The following is a 25,019-nucleotide window of genomic DNA, read 5'->3' as shown; positions in this document are numbered from 1 at the left end:
AACATGTGTTTGATAAAGCAGCAAGCAAGGCCTGTAATCAAAGTGCACCCTTAGACCACATAGGCAGTTTTGGTAGATCTAATTTCCAACTGGCACAGGTAAAGAACATGGTCTTTAGACTGCTAGTCATGTCATGTCTGGCTGTCCCACAGCATGCAAGCTTTTTTTTTTTTTTTCAGCTTGACTGGTTCCAAGAAAATGACACTTGCTTTGGGTTCAGAAGCCACCCCACTGTTGGTGAGCCTGACCTTGACATGGTCTCACTAATTCTGTCCTTGATCCTGCCTTTACTCTTTCTAGGACCCTTGCTATCAGTTGAACAAGGTGTGTTATCTCCCTACCCACCGCCACCTATGCTTTGTCACACTATTTGAAGACAAGTTGAAAGTCATTTGAAGAAGGGCATGGTTACCTTTTGACATAATACAAAAGGGTTCAACACTTTTGTCACCTTGCCTTTGTGTCTTCTTCCACAAGACCTTTTAAATAATGTAGATTTTTATTTTTATATGTGTGAGTGTTGCACTTGTATGTATGTATCTGTTCCATCAGCATGGCTGGTGCCAGTGGGGGCCAGAACAGGGCATCACATCCTCTGGAACTGAAGTAGCAGAGGTTTCTGAGCCATGATGTGAGTGCTAGGAACCAAACCTAGGCTCTTTACAAGAGCAAGAAGTACTCTTAACTGGGCTAGACAGTTGGCTTAGTGGTTTAGGGTAATGGCTGCTTTTCCAGAGGATCCGGGTTCAAGGACTCCAGTTGTAAGAGATCTGACCCCCTCTTTGGACACAAACATGCATGTAGGCAGAACACTGAGACATACAAAAAGAAAATTTCAAAAAGTTATTTTTTTAATAAAGTCTTAATCATTGAGCTATCCCCTCAGCCCCAACAGTATCTTTCTTGAGCTCCTCTCTCCCTGGAAGTCTTTCCTTGTACTTTGTACTTTTGTGTTCCTTTCGTGTTAGTCTTCTTGAACCTATTGAACCTATTAAATAAGAGAAGCAATCCCTATGTAAGTATAGAGTGTCAGGGTGATCTGGATAGTTGGCATTTGCTTGTGCAGCTTTTTCTCAGATGGACGAGTCATCCCACTTGATTTTGTCTGCATGTTGAGGTATTTCCTGTGAGTGGCGGGGGTAAGATTAACCTTGCTGGTGCTGTCCCAGCTGCAGGGCCTCACTCAACCTAAGCAAGTCCTCTACCAAGCTGATACTCCCAACCTTGTACTCTCTGATAATGGGGTAACAATTGTTTTGCCATTTTCTCCATTTTTTCGAACCTAAGATGGAGCCAAGCTTTTTCTTTTCACAACTCAGGTGACTCTGTGGCTCCCTAGGCAGGCCATGGAAAGGTTCAGATTCTTGGGCTTCTTTCATTAGAAAGGTTCAATCCTGGGGTTCTGAGACCTGAGAATCCTCAAGGGCCCATGGGAGTTTCCACTAAAATCCTAGGAATTATGGTAAGCTGCTCTGTGAGCTTATTGGAGATAACGGAGCTAGTAAAATAGTTTTGAGGCACTGAGGTGCTGGGTGTTGATTAAGCCATTTCTACTTCAGTGCTTCATCACCTACCAGTGCTCTGAGCACAGTGCTGGTAGGAAGTTTGGTCATTATGCAACATCAGAGTGGACTTACACAAAGTCAGATGACATAGCCTAGACCAAATGATAAAATTTATGCTGGAGACGTAGAACATAGAACTATATTGAAAAGTGTTTGCTATTGTAACACAATGGTAAGTTAGTTCTATGTCTAAAACAAAAAGAGTAGTATTATGCTATAAAATAAAGAAGGCTGTATTTCTTTACCATTAACAGAGCTTACAGGACTAGAAGTTGTTCTAGATGAGTCAGTTTAAAACCCAAATATATTGTACAGCTGTTACAAATCTATACTTCAAATTACTGTTTTATAAGTGTTCAAGGTTTAAAATAGATAGTTCAGGGATTAGAGAGATGGCTGTGTGGCTAAGAACCATTGCTACTCTCCCAGAGGACCTGAGTTTGGATCTCACTACCTTTTTCAAATACCCTGCAGCCACCTGTAAAGCCAGCTCAGGAGAGTCATTGCCCCACAGGTACCCACAGACGCACATGCATGTGTATATACCCACATACAGATGCACACATACCCCAGCCTCTCAAGTGCTCTGATTTCAAGCATGTGCTTTTTATGTGTGCTAGAAATTTCAAGCATGCTGGGCAAGCACTCATCCAACTCAGCTATATTCTCAGTTCATACAAAACCATTTTTTTCAAAAAAGAAGTGTTTACATTTCCTTTGAACATATTTTTAAGTTTTAAGGCTGCATACAGAAATTAGGGCCTTAAGACTAATATGTTGACCTGGTGGGGTTTTTTTTTTGTTTGTTTTTTGTTTTTTTCTGTATTCAGTTCTCCTTTTTTATGTTACTGGGGTTTGAACTCATGGCCATTTTGTCTTTCAGTTAATGTTAGCAACAGAAATGGTTAACTGTTCTTTCTGCTGCATGTTCTTCATGTCTGTGTGCATGTGATGTGAAGTTCTGTATGCACATATATATTCGAAAGTGTGTTTGTTCGTGTTTGCATGTAGAAACAAGAGGTCATCATGCATCCTGCTCCATCACTTGCATAATTCCCATAAGACAGGAACTCTCACTGAGACTAGAGATTATCATTTAGGCTAGACTGGCTGGCCAGTAAGCCCTGGTGATCTTCCCATCTCTGGGTTTATAGGCACACATGCAGCCACATCTGAGCTTGTATGTGGTTGCCAGTATCTAAATCTAGGTCACTGCAAGCATTTCTACCCAGTGAGCATCTCCCAAATCTTCCTCTCTCTCTCTCTCTCTCTCTCTCTCTCTCTCTCTCTCTCTCTCTCTCTCTCTCTCTCTGTGTGTGTGTGTGTATGTATGTGCGCATGGGCATGCCCATGTGTGTGCATGTGTGCATGCCGTGGTGTGCATGTGGAAGTCAAAGGACAGCTTTGTGGAGTTGGGTTTTTCCTTTTACCTTTTTGTGGGTCCTGTAGATTGAACACAGCTTGCCAGAATCATAACTTTGTCACCTTCTACATCCTGTTATATTCTTTCAAACTAGGTATGTTCTATTTCAGAACCCTGGTTTGTGGGTGGCAGGATAGAAGAATATATAACCTACTTCCACGAATAACAGATTTGAACTTACATAAAATGTATACAATGGTGAAAAATAGTAAAATCTGAATGACATTCTGAGAAAATTCAAATTTGAAGGTTAAGATCAAGAAGATCTAACCAAAATATTAATCTGTGTAGAAAAGTACAGACAAGGGAAAAGTTATCAATGGTGAATAAAGAGAACATAAAGGCTAAAGTCCTCCAGCAAGCATTTCTGTTTTAGTGGGCCAGCAGAGATTGTGTCACAGCTAAATAAAATAACCAGGTAGTTAAGGAGTTAAAATTTCCAGTGACCAAGTATGCATAATTATGTGTTCTTTTGCAACTAAATTAATTGGCTTGGTGAAAGGTCAAAGATTCATTCTAGCAACACATAATTGTCAAAACTACATGTAGGTAGTAGTTTTAACAAAATATTTTTACTGAGGGACTTTCACTGAATGCTGTAATTCAGTAACTTGGGCTCTAAGGAAAGGTAAAAATATATTTTTTTGCTTAGTTATTATCCTCACATTATGTAGTAAAAATTTGCTGTTAACTTGAGGTATAATGACTTCCAGTTTTTGATATTCTGGATTCCTTCCATAAATTTTCAACTATGATTTCACAGATCAATTTGTTAATTTCTGGTGTGTGTGTGTGTGTGTGTGTGTGTGTGTGTGTGTGTGTGTGTTTGTGTGTTTGTGTGTTTGTGTGTGTGTTGTTAGACAAAACAGCCTCACCATTTAGCTTTCACTGCACTGGAATTCATTTTGTAGACCAGGTTGGCCTTGCACTCACAGGAATCTGTCACCATACAGGGCGATGTGTGTGTGTGTGTGTGTGTGTGTGTGTGTGTGTGTGTGTGTGTAATTACTAATATAGTAGTGTGTGGTTAAGAGTTAATATTTAAGCAAGAGTAAGCTAAAATCAACTTACCTAGTTTATTTTTGAGAAGATTGATAAGTCCCTTTTGAATACATAGCTTTTTTTTTTTAAATTTCATTAGCTACCTAAGAAATTTCTAGACAAGTCAAATAAGTACTTTGAGTGCAAAGGCCTGATTCAAAGTTCAAAGATGATTAGTTTGTAATTGAGTTGATCTTACTTATTGAGGAAATATGGTGTGATAATAAAGAACAAAGTAAATGTTCATAATTAATGTGCTCGTTTGTTTATCAAATTAGTTCTGGGCTTCTGAAGCCAATAAAATCTAAAGGGTAAGTTGGAATCCATTAAACCTGGTTCACATCTTTTGTTTATTTTGCAGATAATTATAGTTTATCTTTCATCTCAAGGAGTAGTTGGGCTAAGGATCTATAGCTCAGAGGGAGAGCACTCGCCTAGCATTTTAGGGTCCTGGATTAAATCCCTATTATTACAAAAACAAAACAACAACAAAGTGCCAACTTCCAATGTGTGTGTCAGGCATGGTAAGGCATACCTATTATTGCAGCACTTAGAAGGTAGAGGCAGGAGGATCACAAGCTCAAGTTTATTTTTCTTCAGCTACATACCAAGACCATGAGATCCTGTCTCAAAAACCTTTAAAAAAAGGTACCTCTTTTTTTGAGAAATCCACATACTTTCTTAAGGTGTCCTTTCCCTGGGCACCTCTCTTTCTATTAATTTCCATGTTTAATTCTGTCTTAAAATGTGTTCCTAATAAACTCTACTTTGAAACATAAGTAGTTACAGGGGCTAAGGCTTTGAGGATGTGGCACAGTGGTTTAGCTTGCACATCACTAGGTTCAGTCTTCAGGCACAGGGCTCATGGACCATGTCACAAAACTCAAAAGTCAAGGTAGATCAGCAAGTAAAAATACTTTCCTGAAAACCTGAGTTATATCCCTGGAACCCATGTAAATAGTAATAATTTAAAAAAAGAAGCTGAATGTTCTTTAATCCCAACATTCTTACGGCAGGATAAGAGACAGAGATAGGAAAATCACAAGGAATCTTAGGGGCCAGCTAGTCAGGAGTTTGTAGCATCCCAGAAACAAGACTGCCTGTCTTACGGTTTTGCTGCTGTGAAGAGACACCATGACCAAGGCAATTCTTATAAGGCAAGCATTTAATTGGGGCTGGCTTACAGGATCAGAGGTTCAGTTCATTATCAACAAGGCAGAAGCATGGCAGCATCCAGGCAGACATGGGGCTGAAGGAGCCAAGAGTTCTGTCTTGTTCTGAAGGCAGCTAGCAGAAGACTGGCTTCCAGGCAGCTAGGATGAGGGCCTTACAAAGTCTATGCCCACAGTGACACCACACTTCTTCCAACAACAGGGCCACAACTCCAAATAGTGCCACTTCCTGGGACAAGCATATTCAAACCCCATACTGCCTCAATCTGACCACTGCCACATCACACGAGCACACAAAAGAAATGATAGAATAAATAGTTGGAGTGATAGAGCTGATTTAAGGAGTACCCTTAAACCACATCCTTGTCACCTGAAAACTCCTATAAGATATATCCTAAAGCTGATGTGTGGCTAGATACTCTGGAATAAGTGAAGTGTTACTGTAAGATTCCTGAAGAAGCAGCTCTGGAAACTATTTTAAGTATACTTTCTCTTGTTTTAAAGTCTTTGGACCTTGAACAAGGGGCTTCTTACACATGGCAGAGGACTGGCTTACGGATCTGAAAACAAAATATGTAAACCTTTACACATACAGGAAGGTAAGCAGGGTGTTTTTATTCTTTTGTGCCTACACGATGAAAAAAGCCCATTTTTTGGGGGGAGGTGCACAGAATGATAGTTTAGCAATAATGAAACATTGCTGTTAAAGATTTATATTTAATTACTGTATGTGGGGGTGGGTGGTTGGATGTGTGTACATAAATACATGTGCATGTAGAAACATCAGTTTTCTTTGGAGTTAACAGGTAGTTCTGAGGCACCTGAGTTAGGTGCTGGGAACTGAATTTGGGTCTTTTGCAAGAGCGATACCTGCTCTTAACCACTGTGTCATGTCTCCATCCCTGAGACATACTTGTTAAGTGTCTATATTTCATAAACGTAAAGAAGATGGTTGCATAAATGCTTTAGGTAGAAACAGAGTGAGAATCTGAGTTGTTCCTAGTAACCTTGGGGACTGAGTTGTTTCTTATTTCCACTTCCTGAATAGAGGTCCAGATGACTCAAACACAGATCTAGTGAAGTCAGATGAATAAGAAATGAGCCTACCATTTGTACCAACCTAAACCCCTGTAGGTAGTTATGATAGAGGGATCTTGTCAATGTCTGCTTAATGGCAGTTAGTTTCACTCACTGCTGTTATATGCAGATTATAGAAAGCCTTAGACATTAGGAGTCCATTAAAATTAAAATTGCAATAACTTTAAAGGCTCTACGTAAGAGAGACAGGGAGGGAGGGAGACAGAGAATATGAATATGTGTAAAATTCAGAATTCTTGATCAGCACCTACCACTCTTCACATAGATCAAACTAGTGAGAACTATTTTGTGTCAGTAACGTGTACACTCATTGAGATATTTTGTATATATTTTTTAACTCAGGAGGAAATTAAAATTTTACTAACAGCTGGCTGTGTTTTACAGTTCTTTGTGATTTAACTATAATTAGTGTATGCACTGATGTTGTGATATATACGCAGCAGTCTGATAGAAATTCCACCACTTTCATGAGACTGCATGTTATTCTAAGGATAATTTTGTTTTAATCATGTAGTTATTGAAGGAACAAGTATAGCTACATTGAATTTCCCATGACTGGAATGAGTAATTTGGTCATTTAGTTACTGAAGTACCAAGTTTAGCAACATTTAGTTTTCTAAGATTGAAATGTATATTTTGAAATATAGAAAAAATGAAATATAGAAAAAATGAAATATAGAAAAAACAATTATTTGAATTATTGTATGTTTATTTTCTAATTCCAAATTACTGCTATCTTATTATTTCTGCCTTTTCCACTATCCATGTGAATCATGGTATGGTAATAGCAATTTTTCTCTTTAGCACTTAGGTTTTGTTTTAAACTAATTTACTCTTACTCAATGGCCATTGATTAAAATTAAATCACACTCTTTGCTTTACCTGGATTTAAGTCTTGCTTTATTTCCCTGGTATAAACTGCTTTAATTAGAACAGTGTAAATATGTAAAAAAATAAATTGCAATAAAACTTGGTTTTAGATATTAGTATTAGTAGCTGAAATAATTAATTTGATCTAATGCTGTCTACAAGACGATGGGTAGAGATTCTATTTATAAATGTCTTTGTTCCCTGACTAGGAAAAGAGCTCAGTTGGTAAAGTACTTGCCATGCAGGCCTGAGACCTGAGCTTGATCCCTAGTACCATGTCAAAAAGCCATATGTGATGGTGTACACTTGTAATCCCAGCAGTAAAGACATGGAGATATGTGGATACCGAGGACTCGCTGGTCAGTTAGCCTAGCTTACTTAGCAAGCTTCAGACCAGCAACAGACCATGTAATGATACCTAACATTGATCTCTGGCCTCTACATGTGTGTGTACATGAAGAAAAGAGTTTGATCCTAAAGAGACTCAATTTTTTTTCTTTCTTTTTTTTAAAAGATTTTATTTATTTATTTTTATATATGACGAGTACACTGTCACTGTCTTCAGACACACCAGAAGAGGGCATTGGATCTCTTTACAGATGGTTGTGAGCCACCATCTGGTTGCTGGGATTTGAACTCATGACCACTGGAAGAGCAGTCAGTGCTCTTAACTGCTGAGCCATCTCTCCAGCCCAGAGACTCGATTTTTTTATTTTGATAAAGCCCTTTGGGGTAAAAGACTGAAAAATTCCTTTCTGACTTATTTAAATAAACCCCAGTAATTGGCAAAAAAGTGTGTTTATTTGCACTAAGGAAGCTGCATAATTGAGAGAAGAGAAGCCTGATTCCTTCCTTGTGCTGTTTCTACTGACACTGAATGGGAATTCCTGAATCTTTTGAGACCTTTCGAGTGCATGAGAAGCTTCACTTAGTTCCTGAGCATTTTGCGTTAACCCACCTTTCCTATTTCTTAGTTTCATGGAGTAAAGTCTTTGTCTTTGTTTCAGTTCGAAATAAGCTGCGGGAGATCGTAGGCGTATCCACAATCTGGAGGTATGTACTTCTGTGTTTCATCCCCAAGGGATCATGCTAAGTGATATTTAGGCTTAGGTGCTGATCCCCTTCTAGGGGAGAGCCCTGTGTGGAGATGGGGTTTTTCTGTGAGAAGGAAAAGAGCAATATGTTAATGTAGTAATCAGCTGATACCTCATTGCCATGAAAGAATGTGATTTATGTATATTGTGTATTTTCAAAACCTGTTTAGGTGTATTCACTGATTTTCAGAAGAAAATTTATGACATGCTTATGACATTTTTTCTAATCTATATTTTTACATACAATAAAACTTAAATTCAGAATTGGGACTTGACTTCAAGTTTTCTGGTCTTACTATTTCATTTAACTCGATCCTTTTTTGAATGGCATATATCCTGGGAGAGTTCTGTGTTTTGGGCAATGAGTAGAGCAGATATTGACCCAATCCTAGAGATCTTTTGCCGAGAAGGCAGGGAAGGCCAGACGAGGGTGGTGCACTGTTTATGGGACTTAGGCTCAATCTGGGAGGTTGAGGAAAGGCTTGGATCGATAGGTTAGGGGTATTATTCATCAGGCTATTCCCCAGAGGGGGCTTGGAGATAGAATGCTTCGTGGAGGACGTCTAGAGCTTGACTGAGGTACAGTATTAGTGTCCAGACCAACCCAAGGCACTGCATGTGAGACCCAGGCTAGATTTGGTAGGTTGCAGAAAAGTAAGGATTAGGTTATAGGAGGTGCTCACCAGGCTAGACCCTAGTGGAGGACTTCTGACATCTGTGTAGTAAAGGTGGAGCAAGTGGAGCTGTGGGTAGATTCAGGTAGTCCTGGTGAAAGTCTAGACATTTCCTGGGGGGTAGGAGAAGGTGGTCAGACTAGAACTGAAGTTTTTAAAACAACACCAAGGTGGAGCAATAGTTTTCAAAGTGGTATCTGGTGGGTTTTGACATCTCCCTTTTTCCCATTAATTTGACTTTCACAGGGCTGAGCTATTTGTGTTGAGAGTAATGCACGTTCTTTAACTCATTTCTTTGATTTTACTATTTTGCAAACTCTGGCAATAATAGTTAATCATTTAAATTTAGAAGCACTTTGTATATAATAGTGCTGCTAAATTTTTCGTTTCCTGCTGCTTTCTCTTTTGTGTTCTACTTTAGTTTTCTGTTTTCCGCTTTTGTCTTTTAAAAACATTTTCTTCCCTTTTACCTTTTATTCTGCTTTGCATACATTGTTTGGATATCATTCATTTTTTTCTCATTTGTCTCTTTTCTAAAACTAAAGGAAAGGGGAGGGAGAGGGAGAGGGGAAGAGAGGAGAGAGACTATGAGAACAAATATGAATCTGACAGGATAATGAGACTCTGAAGTAGTGTTATAACCCTGCCTCATCTCTCTTCCCCTTTCTGGCTTAGTGTTGAATTCAGGATTTTACACATGCTAGGCAAGTATTCTACTCCCAAGCTATGTTGCTAGTATGAATAAGCCTTCTAAAAGATAAAACTTTTTATGTGTTTTCTATGCATGGGTATCATGTGTGTTCAGTGTCTGAGGAGGCTAGGAGGTGGCATCAGATCCTCTGGAAATATAGTTACAGATGGTTGTGAGTGCTGGGAAGCCAATCAGAGTCCTCTAAACAAGAAGCCACTGCTCTTAAACACTGAATGATAACTTGATTTCTGAAGAAACTTTTTGGTCAGTGTCCCAATTAGATGTACCTATATCAGTAAATATGCATTTTTATATATATGGCTAGCCCCCAGCTCTCACAGTTGGTAGAGCATGAGACTCTTATGTACAAGTTTAAAAATGTCATTAGAAATGCTCAGTTTCACACATGGTATGCACTCATTGATAAGTGGACATTAGCCCAAATGCTTGAATTACCCTAGATGCCTAGAACAAATGAAACTCAAGATGGATGATCAAAATGTGAATGCTTCACTCCTTCTTTAAAAGGGGGAACAAGAATACCCTTGGCAGGGAATAGAGAAGCAAAGATTAAAACAGAGACAGAAGGAACACCCATTCAGAGCCTGCCCCACATGTGGCCCATACATATACAGCCACCCAATTAGACAAGATGGATGAAGCAAAGAAGTGCAGACCGACAGGAGCCGGATGTAGATCGCTCCTGAGAGACACAGCCAGAATACAGCAAATACAGAGGCAAATGCCAGCAGCAAACCACTGAACTGAGAATAGGACCCCGTTTGAAGGAATCAGAGAAAGAACTGGAAGAGCTTGAATGGGCTCGAGACCCCATATGAACAACAATGCCAAGCAACCAGAGCTTCCAGGGACTAAGCCACTGCCTAAAGACTATACATGGACTGACCCTGGACTCTGACCTCATAGGTAGCATTGAATATCCTAGTAAGAGCACCAGTGGAAGGGGAAGCCCTGGGTCCTGCTAAGACTGAACCCCCAGTGAACTAGATTGTTGGGGGGAGGGCGACAATGGGGGGAGGATGGGGAGGGGAACACCCATAAGGAAGGGGAGAGGGGAGGGGGATGTTTGCCCGGAAACCGGGAAAGGGAATAACATTCGAAATGTAAATACGAAATACTCAAGTTAATTAAAAAAAAAAGAAATGCTCAGTTTCTCCAGGTGGGTCATGAGAGAGGAGTGAAGGGATTGAAGATAAGGCAGGCATAGATCTCCCTTGCTTCCATTTTTTATGTCTGACTATCCTGTTTGAGGGATGGGTACTGGAATTGTGGGTCAGCACTATTCTTGTTTTATGAAGCCTTGCCTTTTCTTCTCAGAGACCATGTAAAAGCAATGGAGGAAAGGAAGTTACTTCATAATTTTTTGGCTACATCACAGAAAGCCCTACCACCGAGGAAAATGAAGGACAGTTACATTGAAGTCCTCCTGCCTTTGGGTTCTGACCCTGATCTACGAGACAAATATTTGACTGTTCAAAATACAGTGAGGTAACACTGTATTATATTCATCATTGTCATTTGTTTTAATTTTTTCTTTTAAAACAACTATAGTGAGATACAATTCATAAACTTTGTAATTCATCTATTTTAAAGTGTATGACTGTATATGAGTGTTTCAGTATAGTGAAAGAGTTGTGACTGTATATGAGTGTTTCAGTATAGTGAAAGAGTTGTGTAAATATCACTAAAGTCATTTTTATAGTCCTTTTATTATTTTAAAGTGTATTATGGGATTTTAAGGGGAAATCATTGTGATTTTTATTTAATTCATATTTTGCTTTGTTTCACAGATTTGGCAGGATTCTTGAGGACCTTGATAGCTTAGGAGGTACTGGTATTTGTATTCCTAATAACAGTTATGGGTAGACTGTGATTCCATGACAGAAAGGGCCATTTTATTTTACCTTTTTAATCTGGACATAGGAGGACATAAAAGGACAAACAATATTTTTCATTGTCATATTGTTTTTATTCTAAACAAAGAGTTCTCTTCAATAGAGTTACCATTCAAATGAGCCTTATTTATGATGATTTTTAGTTGTAAAATTTAGTTTAGCTGCTAGAGATTAAACCCAGGGCCTCAACCATGCTAAGCGCTTACTCTAGATGTAGTTTTATCTGCAGTGTCAGGGAACACTATTATCTAGGTATGACATGGTCATTGCATTCTTGAGCTTTCAGCAAGTTATTGACTGTACAAGAACTATGTAAGATTAGGCCCTTGGGTATTCCATCATAGAAGGGTAAAGAAGCACTGCCTCTCCTGGAAGCTCTATGTGCAGTTAACTGTTGCTAGGCAGGAGAGGCTTAGGAGGTTTCTCCCCTCCCTGAGGATCTAGAGACAGTTGGTTGCTGGGGAACGAAGAAGTATTTTCTTCCTTCCTTCCTTCCTTCCTTCCTTTCTTCCTTCCTTCCTTCCTTCCTTTTTTCTTTTCTTTTTCTTTCTTTTTTTTTTTTTTTTTTGAGATAGGGTTTCTCTGTAGCTATGGCTACTGTCTTAGGGTTTTACTGCTGTGAACAGACACCATGACCTTATAAGAGTGACATTTAATTGGGGCTGGTTTACAGGTTCAGTCCATTATCATCTAGGCAGGAGCATGGCAACATCCAGGCAGATGTTAGACGAGAGGTGCTGAGAGTTCCACTTCTTGTTCCTAAGGCAGCTAGTAGAAGACTAGCATCCAGGCAACTAGGACGAACATTTTAAAGCCCAAGTCTATAGTGATACCTACTTCAACAAGGCCACATCTATTCCGTCAAAGCCATACCTCCAAATAGTGTCACTCCCTGGGCTAGGCATAGTCAAACCATCACATTCCACACCCAGACTTGTTCAAACATATAAGGCTATGGGAGCCATTTCTAAACACAGTGTAATGAAAAATACATTAGTCCAACTTCAAAAGCCCCCATAATCTACGGCAGTTTCAACAATGTTAAAAGTCCAGAGTTCAAGGTCTCTTCTTAGATTCACCCAATCACTTAACTATAATCCCCAAATTAAGACAGGAAACCAGCTGGGCAGACTTCAAACTCTGCCTTCTCCATGTCTGATGACAAAGTGGTCTTTAGATCTCCACTCCTCTTTCATCTTTGTTGACTGCAAACAAACTTCTTTCTCCAGCTGATTCCACTCCCTGTTAGCAGCTTTCCTTGGCAGGTAGCCCATGGCTCTGGTATCTCAAATATCTTGGAGTCTCCAAGGCAACTCCAATGTTACAGCTTCTTGTTTCAATGTCTGGGATCCACACATGGTCTGGCATCACTTCTCAAGCACTGGCCCCTGAAGCACTCCTTGATTCTGCTCTGCTGCTGCTGTTCTTGGGTGTGTGTGTGGGGGGTCATTATATGATACTGGCATCTCCAATATGCTGGGGTCTTCTACTGCCACTAGGCTTTACCAATAGCCTCTCATAGTCTCTCTTCATGGTCGCAAGGCTCAACTTCTTTGCATGACCTCTTCATGTCTTCAAAACCAGTACCACCTGGGTGACTCTGGCACACTACCAACTATAGCTGCAGCAGGAGTTACAACCTTGACTACCTCTGCAACACAGCTTCTTTGTGCTTTCAGAAAATACTCCCCAGAAGATTACAGCTTAGTGATGCTGGTCTCTTCTTAATCACCACTTAATACTTGAACCATATATTTTATATTTTTCCTTTCTAAGTGTGCCACCCTTGTTCAAAATGCTCTTCATGAGACTTTAACCAGAGAATTAAGTCTCTGCTAGACTTTTTTGAGACTTCCTTTGTTAATGCCATTAATATAAATCTCTTTAACTTAGCCTCAGGTAGACTCTTCGGACAAGGGCAAAAAGCAGCCATAATCTTTACCAAATACTACAAAAACAGTCTCTAGGCCACATACTGAAATTCTTCTCTACTGGTATTACTTGGGCCAGATCTTCAAGTTCAAATCACTCTCTGTAACAAAGTCTTCCATATTCCTACTAAGATAGCCCATTAAATCCCACTTAAAGCATTCCACTGTTTTCCAGATCCAAAGTACCCAAATCCACATTCTTCTAAACAAAAACAAGGTCAAACCTATCAATATCTCACTCCTGGTATCAACCTCTTAGTTAGGATTTTACTGCTGTGAATAGACACCATGACCAAGGCAACTCTTATGAGGACAACATTTAACTGGGGCTGGCTTACAGGATCAAAGGTTCAGTCCATTACCATTAAGGAGGAAGCACGGAAGCATCCAGGCAGATATGAGGCTGGAGAAGCTGAGAATCCCACCTCTTATTCCTAAGGCAGCTAGCAGAAGACTGGCTTCTAGGTAGCCAGAGAGTTTTAAACCCAAAGCCCACAGTGGCACACCAACTCCAAAAAGGTCACACCTACTCCAACAAGGCTACACCTCCATATAGTGCCACTGTCTGGGCTAGGCATACCCAGACCATCACAGCCATCATGGAACTAGCTCTGTCCACCAGCCTAGTCTTGAACTCACAGAGATCCACCTGCTTCTGGTTCCCAAGTTCTGGGATTAAAGGTGTGTTTCACTACCATCACTACTCCCCATCCCCCCACTCTTGGCTTGAGACATTTTATTCACTGGTATAGTCACTGGCACACTCTGCTATGTTCATATAAATAATCCTTGACTTATATCCATGTAAGCACTCCAAAAGAGTTTTAAAGACAAGATACAGATACCACATAAAAAATTATTTTCCTTGAATCATTTGTGAGAAAGTAAATTGCAGACCATGTCATATATTTTAGTGTATAGTTTATATAAAGAAAAACATTTTCTACATCACTGTAATACTACCATCAAGATCAGAAAATTAACACTCTTTAATCCTCAGAGCCTATTTAGTATTCACTAGTGGTCATTTATTAAAGAAGGGTTCGCTTCTCTAGCATAGGTTGTATTGGTTAGTTGTGTGAGGAGCAGATCCCAAGTCTTTCATTGGTTTCTGTAAGCTTGACATGTTTGAGAGTTGCAACCTGCTTTTCTTATAGATTGTCCCTCTTTTTGGCCTCGTCTGATGCTTTCTTGTGATTAGTGTCAGGATATGTATCTTTGATAGGAACCTCAGTTTTCTTTTTCAAGTTCTTCCAGTTCTTTTTTATGTGTGCCCAGGCAATCAAAGACTGCTGTGAGTTGGTTCTCCCTTTCTGCCTTGTAGATTCTGGAGATGGACCGGAGGTCATCAGGCTTAGCCACAACTGCCTTTAGCAGCTGAGTCATCTTGCTGACCTTAATCTTGTGTTCTCTCTCATTACCTCCTGTGGACGGCCAATCCCTTCCACCTGTTCTCTTAATACTTTTACTTCTTCCTTCAAGAAACTTCCCTTATCATATATGCCTTTTGCTTTGTGTTCCAAGCCTTTTCCCAACTTTACTTTTCCCCAATGTTATAAACATCAAGGTTCTCCATCTTAAAACGAAAAGTTAATAAACTCCCTTTCTTATGAACACTCTCAGACTTTCTTTCCCTTTCCTTCATTGCTGATTTCCTGGAAAGAATTAGAAAAGTCATTTTGTTTTGTTGCCCTTTATTGAGATCTGTTACTTGTCAGACTGCTATGCTCTGGTTTCTCTTCCGTGTAATTGAAAATGTTCTTGCCACGCTCACTGTTATTACACAGAACTTCCTCATGCTTACCTGTTATCTCTTGTGGTTTCTGATAATGTTCCACTCATTCTTGGTCTCTGGTGACATTTTTTCTTGCCTCTTTGGCTTCCCTTTTCCAATCTTTATAGGATCCTCTTTCTCTGTTGATCCATTAAGTCCCAGGATTTTATCTTCTGCACTTTTGAAGGCTATCTTTTCTCATTTGATATAAATAATCTCATCTATTTTCAGCCCTTCACTTGCTCTGAATATTTTGAATACCTGTGAAATTAAATTTGCTGGCTTCCTCTGAGTTCCAGGTTGGCTTCCTGTCTACTGGATATCTCTCTTTGGATGTCCTATTAGGCTTCTCAAATTCAACATCTTGGGCTTGAAGTTATAGCTCAGTAACAGAATGCTAGTTAAACATGTGTGGCTTCAATTCCCAACTCTGAAAAAAGAAACAAATATTTCAGTGCAGTTGGCCCATTTTCCTCTTGCAGTATTTTTTCCTTACTATCTAAGCTAGAAGCTTTGCATTTATTCATGCCTTGTTAGATCTATATTTTTATCTCTTGAATCTTTTTCTCTCCCATTCTACTACTGTGACCACAATCATACTTACAAAGATTTTTAGGAAGCTGACTAGCTTTTAAATGGAGTTTTTTGTCTTTAACACTTCAGGCCCCAGTGTATCCTTTAAGATGGGTACACTAGATGGAATAGTTAGCTGTTGTTTAGCATGTATTATTGATCAGACTTTGTCCTGAGAGTGGCGAGACCCATTTAAGGAGATCATGGTGGCAAAAGCAGGAACCCCAATCAATGCATAACTGTAATACAAATTTAAACAAGTTCATATTCATAAGGCACAGAGAACTATACTTGGCAAATATATAATGCATGTTAAGATACAGAGAGTATCCCAAGGCCTGCAGGACAGTGTGGGAGCCAACAGTGTGGTTGGGAAAGAGGGATAACTGAGTAAAATCACAGTCATGATTATGAAAGAATTGGGGTGAAACAGGTAGCTGAGTCCTGTGCTTACTTCCACTTTTCTGGGGGTGTTTGATTCATAATGTCAGATATATCCTAGGTTTTTACTCTGATTTGGCATTGTTTCCTTGGTGTTCTGAAAAACTACTTGGTGGGGGGGGGGGTGGAATTCGATTTCCTTACTAAATCTACAAATAGAAAAAGTAAAGGCTCTCCAGACTAAGTTTATAAAACTCTTGAAGGCCAGATGTGGTAGAGATGCTGGTAATGCCAACCACCTAAGAGATGAGGCAGGGGCCAGAGAGATAGATCAGCAGTTAAGAGATCTAGCTGCCAGATTTAATTTCAAAATTTACATGGCAGGTTACAACTGACTATATGTAACTCTAGATCCAGGGAATTCATTGCCCTCTTCTGACCTAGTGCTGGTTGGTTTTATGTCAAGTTGACACAAGCTAGAGAAATCAGAGAGGAGGGAGCCCCAGTTGAGAAAATGCCACTATAAGATTGGTCTGTAGGTAGGCCTGTGGGACATTTTCTTAAATAGTGATTGACAGGGGAGGACATAGCTCATTGTGGGTGGTGCCATTCCTAGGCTGGTGGTCCCGGGATTCTATAAGAAAGAAGGCTGAGCAAACCATGGAAAGCAAGACAGCAAGCACCCCTCCATTAGCCTCTGCATCATTTCCTGCCTCCAGGTTTCTGCCCTGTTTGAGTTTCTGTCTTGAATTCCTTTAATGATGAATAATGATGTGGAAGTGTAAGCCAAACAAAGCCTTTCCTCCACATCATGGTGTTTCATCATAGCAGTAGTAACCCTAACTAGGACACACTTCTACAGCTTCTTGCATAAATGTGGTACATATACATACAATCAGGCACACCCGTAAGCACATTAAATAAAAGAGCATTTCTCAAAAGAGGGAAAAAGGTTTTTGACAGGCCTGGAGGCTCACATGTATAATTCAAGTACTTAGGAGGATGAGTTAGAAGAATCACAAGTTTGAAAGCATCCTGGGAAACAGTGAATTCCAGGCCAGTCAGGGCAATGGAATGAGACCCTGACTTAAGTAACCCAAAGGAAAAAAAATCTTTGGTTCTAAGATAAGACCATTACTGGAGTATTAGAAGATTTTATTGTTAATAAGACCCTTTGCAAATTTCAAAAAGAGAATTGTAAATGGAAGAAATAATTCTGCTTTTCTTTATTTTAAACTCTTTGGTTCCCTACAGTTCTTGTTTGCTACATGCACAACCAAAATCATTCTACCAAGATGTCTCCATTATCAATCGTTACAGTCCTGGTGGACAAGATTGGTAAGTAAGACCAGCTTCTCTGCATGCTTAGGATTTTCAGTAGTTGCAAAGTGTTATTGAGATTGGGGAAAATTGTTTCCCTTATAGGGGATTTTAATGTATATATGAAAGTAGAGTATAACATGATATTTATATAGTTAGTTGGAAGAATTTTACTTGATTCTAGCTTTTTTTAGTCTTTGCATGGTCTCCAGTTTTCAGAAAGACATTTAAATTTGTTTTTTATGCTAAATTTTATTTTAGTTTTAAAGATAAGAAATATAGTGCAATTGCAGCTTTTCACTTGATATTGTTCCCTTATCCTATAGACTTTCTTGATATGGTTTGGGTGGATCTTGAATTTCTGTTTTGCAGATATGTGTAAATACAGCTTAAGCCCTGAACAGGACATTAAGTTCACTGGCCATGTTAGCTGGGTTGGAAAGACTTCCATGGAAGTGAAGATGAAAATGTTTCAGGTGTGTATACACCTTAAGATTGCTCACTATTCATATATAATCAGCTAGTCTCACTTGAAGAAAAATTATATTCATGGACAGATGTGCAGTCCACAGCCTCAACAATTGACAGTTGAAGGGGAGTTAGCATCTTCCTGTTGCACAAAGACTGACACCTCATCTGTTACATACATATGTATGACTTTGTAATCATACAACTATACATTAAGGTGCTTGTTTCTGGTTTTGCTCTGGAGGATTTCGCAAAAGTCTGAGTTATATTAGATATTAATTGAATCAATTATCACATTACTTCTCTGGAGTTGCCACAAGAACAACAACATTTTTTTAAGCCACAACAGGTGGCTTAAAAAATCTCAGCAATTTATTGTTTTGGAGACACTGATTCCCAAACCACGGTGTCAGCTGCAGAGTCACATTCCCTCTGAAACCTGAAGGAGCTTTTCTTTGCTTATCTCTTCTTGGTTTCACGGGACTTTTATGCTTTTGTCATTGCATGGTTTTCATACATCTATATTTCTGTGTATTTTCTCTTATTAATATGATAATCATATTGGATTGAAGGCCCACTCTGCTCCAATATGAACTCATTGTTTATTGCTCTTTTTGGAGAGAGGGTTTTAAGTACCTCACGCTGGCCTTCAACTGGCCCTCAAGAATGTATTAGTACCCGATGGTAAAATAGCTATTGGTTGCTTTGCCATTGGCACAACTGATGCGGCAACCTTACGGAAGCAGTTGGTGGCTTTTGTTGTTTTGGGGTTTTGTTTTTCTGAGACAGGTTCATCTTCTGTAGTCTAGGCTGTCTTCAGATTCCTAATTTTGCCTCCACTTCTTTAGGGTTGGGATAATAAGCATGTGCCACAATGTCTGGGTTAATTTCTCTCTCTCTCTCTCTCTCTCTCTCTCTCTCTCTCTCTCTCTCTCTCTCTTTCGTGTTTGTTGTTGTTGTTGTTGTTGTTGAGACAGAACCTCACTGTGTAACACAGGCTGTCCTGGAACTCATAGTAATCCTTCTGCCTTAGCCTCACAAATGCTGGGAATATATTCATTAGTTGCTATACTTGGCTTTCATTTAATCTAATTATGTCTGTAGTGTCCCTGTTCTCAAATATTTCCACCTGTAGGTCTGGAGAGTAGAACTTCCTCATACCTTTTCAGGGATGAAAGACCCCCTTCAATTCTATGCTTTCTTTTGGTACTAGGGATTAGACACACATTCTTTCACATACTAGGCAAATGCTCTTAAGTGTTGAGCTACATCCGAAGCCATCAGTCCTTACTAGTCATTTGGGTAGCAGTTATAGCAGCTCTTCTAAATGAGCAGAACTCAGAGGCTAATCAATATAGTAACAAATAATTCGGAGCATGCACAGTATTTCACTGTGGAAAACTTAAGGGTGATTTATTTAAATATGATGTGGTAGTCAGTGGGCTGCCAGATGCATTCTTTTCTACTGTAGAATTCTAAAGCATTTCACCTCTTGGATAAAAAAAATCAGACTTCAGAAAAGTCCAAAGCTTGCTATGTATAGTAGTTGTCAAAATAAGTGAATTTGCCTTAAGAAATTTTAAAATTTATTCTTTCATAATTTTAAGCAGGCATATAAGGAATTTTGAACATATGTACCCCCATTACCCTGTCTTAGCCTCCTTTGAGTCCCACTGAATCACTTCTATCTTTCTTGCCAACTAATACCCTTCATACTTTTATGTCATTTTTTTGTGACTCACTGAGTTTAGCTAGGTCTGCTTGCTTGACCATGGGTGGGGGTTATTTATTGAAACAGTGACTACACCACTGAAAAAAATGACTCCTTACCCATTGGTAGCTGCCAGTGGCTTCTCAACAAGAGGTGGGGCTTCCTAATCCCTTCATGTATCCCGGATGGAACGTTTAAGGGCCGATGTTTTGTAGGTCTTGTGCGGGTAAGGAGAGCTACTGTGACTTTATGAGTGCAGTGGCCAGATTCTAAACAGGAAACAGCATTGTACAGTACTTCTTCCCATTTTCTGAATCTTAATGGATTTTCTGCCCTGTTTCCTGGGGTGTCCCTCAAGCCTTAGATAGGGTGATATAGATGGACATATATTGGGCTGCATGTTCAAGAACCACTTAATTCTCAGCACTTTGACCCATTAGACATGTCTGCATTAACTACCCATACATTTTTAAAACTTAAATATTGTATCAAAGCGATCGAATTATATCCCCATATTTATGAAGTTAATAGTAATGCTAGGTTATTTGTTCTTTTAAAAATAATAAAACTTAAAGTTGCTGTGGATGCTTCTATGATTTATAGACACTTAACCAAATTTCTACCCTGCCCACAGCTGTGTACAGTAAATTCTTGGCCTAGGGCCTGCATTCCTAGGAATCAAGGCTATTTGAATCTTGTATAACTAGATTAGAATATATATACATATATACACATATATATATATATACACACACATATATATAAACATACATACATATATATATATATAGAATTGAGAGAAGGAGAAGGGGAGGGAAAGGAAGAGAGTGGGAGGGAGAGAGTGGGGGAGGGAGGGAGGGAGGGAGAGAAGGGGGAATATGTATGTGTTGGTGAAAAGTCAAAGTCAAGTCAATGTCAGACAAGTAAAACTTTTTTTCTTTTTTTAGTTTTATGTATGCCAGGCCTAGAATTGAGGATGACTTTGAACTTTAGATCCTCTGGTCTCTTCCTACTGAGTGTTGGGATTACAAATCTATGCCAGCTTGCTTGATTTATGTCATACTAGGAATTGAGCCCAGGTCTTCTTTCAAGCACTGTACCAACTGAACTATTCTACTTAGCTCAAAAACTTTGTTATAAATCTGCCTTCCTTGTGGGCTATTTGACTGATAATTCATGACTTTTGCAATATTTCTGTGCTAGAGAGGTAGCAGAGGGGATCCTGGGTCCGATCCCTGCTCTGCTGAACGTTAAACATATGGCTATGGGCAAGTATTAGTTATATTAAACCATAATGTAAATATTTAGCAAGCAAGTCTCTGTTAATGCCTCTTTCTTTACCTGAAATGTCTCCTGCTCTGATTCTGTGTGTTTGAACTGCGCTTTTGGGTTACATCTTGTTCTACCTCTTCTTTGACTCTTGCAGCTGGAATGATTGTTCCTTCTTCAAGACCCATTCTCTGTCTCTTCTTCCTAGCACCTGCTGCTTTTTGTCCTCTAGAACTGTGTACAAACTTACTTTCTTCTGCTAGCTACATATACTTCTTAACAGCAGCAGTACCTGCGTTTGAATCACCCAGCCCACTTCCTAATATCTGTTCATGAAATCAATTTGCCAGTCACTTATTGAGCATCTTTTCTGCTCTGTGCATACAACAGTGAGCAAGGTGCACAAAGTTCCTTTCTCTTAAAGCTTGAATTCTACAAGGGCCCATTCATGAACTCCCATTTAATAATTTGGAAATATTATTTTAATAATTTGGAAATATTAATGGCATATTTATCTGCTAGTATTTGTACATAGGGTTTGTAGTATACATGTCTACAAGGACCTCACCATATCATAAGCAGACATCCACATAAAGAAATGATTATAATATATTATGCAGTACTTCTCAGACAAGGTATTTTGGCATTTTATCCAGGAAACTTCTTAGTTCTGAAGACCTACCAGTGTATGGTGAGATGTTTAACCATTTTGAAGAGAAATACTAGTTCTTGATTGGTGGTGCTTCAGTGTTTCAGTAGGGCCATTGTGTCTCACCTTAAGTACTTACTAGAAAATTGGACTTTATTCTTCACAGTAATTCTTTGGAGTCTGGCAGCTGTTGGTGTGTACCCTTTTAAATGGGCTGAAGTCTCTTCTAGATGACTATCTTTTTTAATTGTTTAGGAGCATCAGGTGTCTTTATCAATTATGGATAGAGTAAGCATCTTGTTTAGGAGCTGATAGAATTTTGTTTTAAATAAGTATATACTTACATTTATTTTGCAGTTTCATATACAATCATATACTTTGAACATATTCACACCCACATAATCATCTTGTTTCCCTCCCACCACCTCCTTTCTTCTCGCAAGTCTTCCTACTCCTTTCATGTGAGTATTTTGGTGACCCACTGGGTTTAATTAGGTTTACATCCATAAGCCTGAGTGGGGTGGAGGGTTATTTACTGGAACATGAAAAACGTAGCCAGTGGCTATGCCATGGAGAAATGTGACTATCCCTTTCACAGCAACCATTAACTGCCAATAGCTCCTCAGGGAGAAGTGAGGCCTCATAGCACCCTCCCTTCTTCATGGTGAGAGGTTGAAGGGTACAGTCATATGCAGGTTCACCAGCTCTTAAGTTCATAAGTACAGCAGCCATGCCAAGTCCAAAGGATGGAATTCCACAGCCATCATTTCTATCTTCTGACTCTTAGATTTTTTTCATCCTTTTTCCATGATGTTCCCTGAAACTTAGACAGGGTGATATAGATGTCCCATTTAGGTCTGCTTGTAATTTTTTAATTAATTGATTAAGCAGCTGAAGGTATTGATACCAAAACTTGTGAGGCCAAAACAGAAGGATCATGAGTTCAGGATAGTCATTCCCTTTGCAACAAGTTCTAGAAAGCCAGCCTAGGCTATGTAACACCGGGTCTCAAATGTAAAACAAATTGATCAGTAGCATCCTCCTCCAAATGCTAAAACTCATGAACCCCCTTTAGTGAACTTTTATTTACCTAGACTGTGTGTGTGTGTGTGTGTGTGTGTGTGTGTGTGTGTGTGTGTGTGTGTATGTATGTATGTATGTATATGCCTCAAATCAAAATTTTTATCTGTTATAAGAGTTATCTAAGCTATATAAATATCTTCTCTAATTGCTTGAGGCTGAACCTGGAAAATATAAGCAGCTTCAGGAGGGCATTTTTTTATTGGATATTTTTTATTTACATTTCAAATTTTATTCCCTTTCCCAGTTTCCCATCCCTAAGCCCCCTATCCCATCCCCATGCCCCTTCCTCTATGAGGGTATCCCTCTCCCTATCCACCCCCCTTCTGACCCAGACATTCCCCTACACTGGGGGGGTCCAGCCTTGGCAGGACCAAGAGCTTCTCCTGGGAGGGCATTTTTGTTTTAAGTACTTTCCCCATTTACAGAAAGCAAAGCTCTGATATTTAAAACTTCACTAAGTACCATATATGACCTGATTCCCGACACAGTAGGAAGCACTGTCCTCTTTAGGGTTCTGTTTTACACACTAGCACACAAAGAATTAGTTTTCATTGTGGCATGTCATTTTTCTTTTCTTTATGTATGTGGAGATCAGTGGACAATTTTGTGAAGTTCGTGTTTTGTTTACATCTTTATGTGGGTTCTGAGTATCAAGCTCAAATTGTCAGGCTAGCACACAAGCCCCTTACTGCTGAGCTATCTTGCTAGTCCCATTATGGTATTTTCAATCAAAATTTGGGTTTTATTTTCCTCCCTCTGGCCCCTTCTTCCACATTGCTGCCTTCTTGTGTTTTTCCCTCCCTCCCTCCCATTCTTCATCCTTTCATTCTTTTCTTTTTTTTTTTCTCAAGGCAATGTTTCTCCTTGTAGCCTGATCTGTAGACCAGACTTGCCTCAAATTCACATAGATATGTCTGGTTCTGCCCCCTCAAGTTGTGTAATTAAAGGCATGGACGACCACCAGCTAGTTTTTCCTTACATTGTCTTGTCATATAATGACCTCTCTTGCTTCAGGCTTAGGATTCTCCCTAGTGTAGTAGCCTTTAAGGGGTCCCCTTTGTTTCCTTCAGCACAAGTTTTTTAAGTTCCTTGTCCCTTTGGGTTCTGATGTAATTATGTAAGTATCTGAATAAAATATCAGACCATTTCATCTTTTGTTTCTGTAAAATATAATTGAAGAAGGCTAATTTTTGTTTTTAAATTAACGAGACTGAGTTCTGTACTTGCGCTAGATGATTTTGGTGTGCCCTCTAGACTTTCTGAAGAAGTATACTGGTAGTAATTAAAATAGGATGTGTAGAGGGCATCAATAAGAAAATTTTAAGATCAAGACAGGAGGGCCCGGAACCTATGTCATACATAGAAGTAGCCATTATTTGGCTATTTATGAAGACAATTTAATGGTAACATTAATAAGAGCTGAAGAGCTAGTGGGACAGAGAACCTTTACTTTTTATGGCTGAATGAACACCACAGATTGGGGCAGGATAGATGGCTTCCTGGTAAAGAGCATTGGTGGTTCTTATGTAGAACCCTGGTTCAGCTCCCAACTCCAATTCCAAGTGTTCTGATGCCTTCTTCTGGATTCTGCCGGCATTGCATGCACATACAGCACAGATATTCATGCAGGCAGAACGCCATACACATAATGTAAACTTAATTAATTAATTAGACAAAAATAAAAATGAAATACTTGGCTAGAGACTACTAGACTTGGTCAGTTTTCCCGCCTGTTTAATGGCATCCATTTGAATAGACCCTGCTAACTGGCATATTACTCAAGAGTCTTTGTTTCTGTCTAATCCAGTTTAACATTATCAGTGTTTCTACACTTTAGTTATAGTTTTACTCTCCAGTGTCTCTTTATTCTTCAAGATATGCATTGGTTAGAGTCAAAGCATTAACTATCCTCTTATATTCTTCTCCTCCTCCCCCTCCTCTTCCTCCCTCCCTCCCCTCCTCCTCCTCCTCCTCCCCCCTTCCCCCTCCTCTTCTTCCTCCTCCTTCTCCTTTTCCTTCTTTTTTTTTTTTTAATTAACTTGAGTATTTCTTATATACATTTCGAGTGTTATTCCCTTTCCCGGTTTCCGGGCAAACATCCCCCTCCCCCCTCCCCTTCCTTATGGGTGTTCCCCTCCCAACCCTCCCCCCATTGCCGCCCTCCCCCCATAGACTAGTTCACTGGGGGTTCAGTCTTAGCAGGACCCAGGGCTTCCCCTTCCACTGGTGCTCTTACTAGGATATTCATTGCTACCTATGGGGTCAGAGTCCAGGGTCAGTCCATGTATAGTCTTTAGGTAGTGGCTTAGTCCCTGG

At 39.5% G+C, this 25,019-nt stretch overlaps 1 protein-coding gene across 3 annotated transcripts in view; it reads left to right on the top strand.

The window, feature by feature from the left end:
• Acot9 (acyl-CoA thioesterase 9) overlaps positions 1–25,019 on the top strand; it is a 39,124-nt gene that overhangs the window by 1,382 nt on the left and 12,723 nt on the right. Inside the window, exons 2-8 of one of the 3 annotated variants that reach the window (XM_087599584.1) lie at positions 180–237; positions 5,706–5,800; positions 8,177–8,222; positions 10,967–11,137; positions 11,440–11,477; positions 17,458–17,541; positions 17,896–17,999. In XM_087599584.1, coding sequence (XP_087455710.1) covers positions 10,983–11,137; positions 11,440–11,477; positions 17,458–17,541; positions 17,896–17,999 — 381 coding nt within the window. In that variant the 5' untranslated portion in view covers positions 180–237; positions 5,706–5,800; positions 8,177–8,222; positions 10,967–10,982. 3 annotated transcript variants of the gene reach the window in all.

The sequence above is a fragment of the Rattus norvegicus genome, chromosome X, assembly GCF_021556685.1.
Source record: "Rattus norvegicus strain SHRSP/BbbUtx chromosome X, alternate assembly SHRSP_T2T, whole genome shotgun sequence".
In the NCBI taxonomy this organism is placed as follows: Eukaryota; Metazoa; Chordata; class Mammalia; order Rodentia; family Muridae; genus Rattus; species Rattus norvegicus.
Note: the sequence above shows the minus strand (reverse complement) of the source record. Positions and strands in the feature narration are given on the sequence as shown.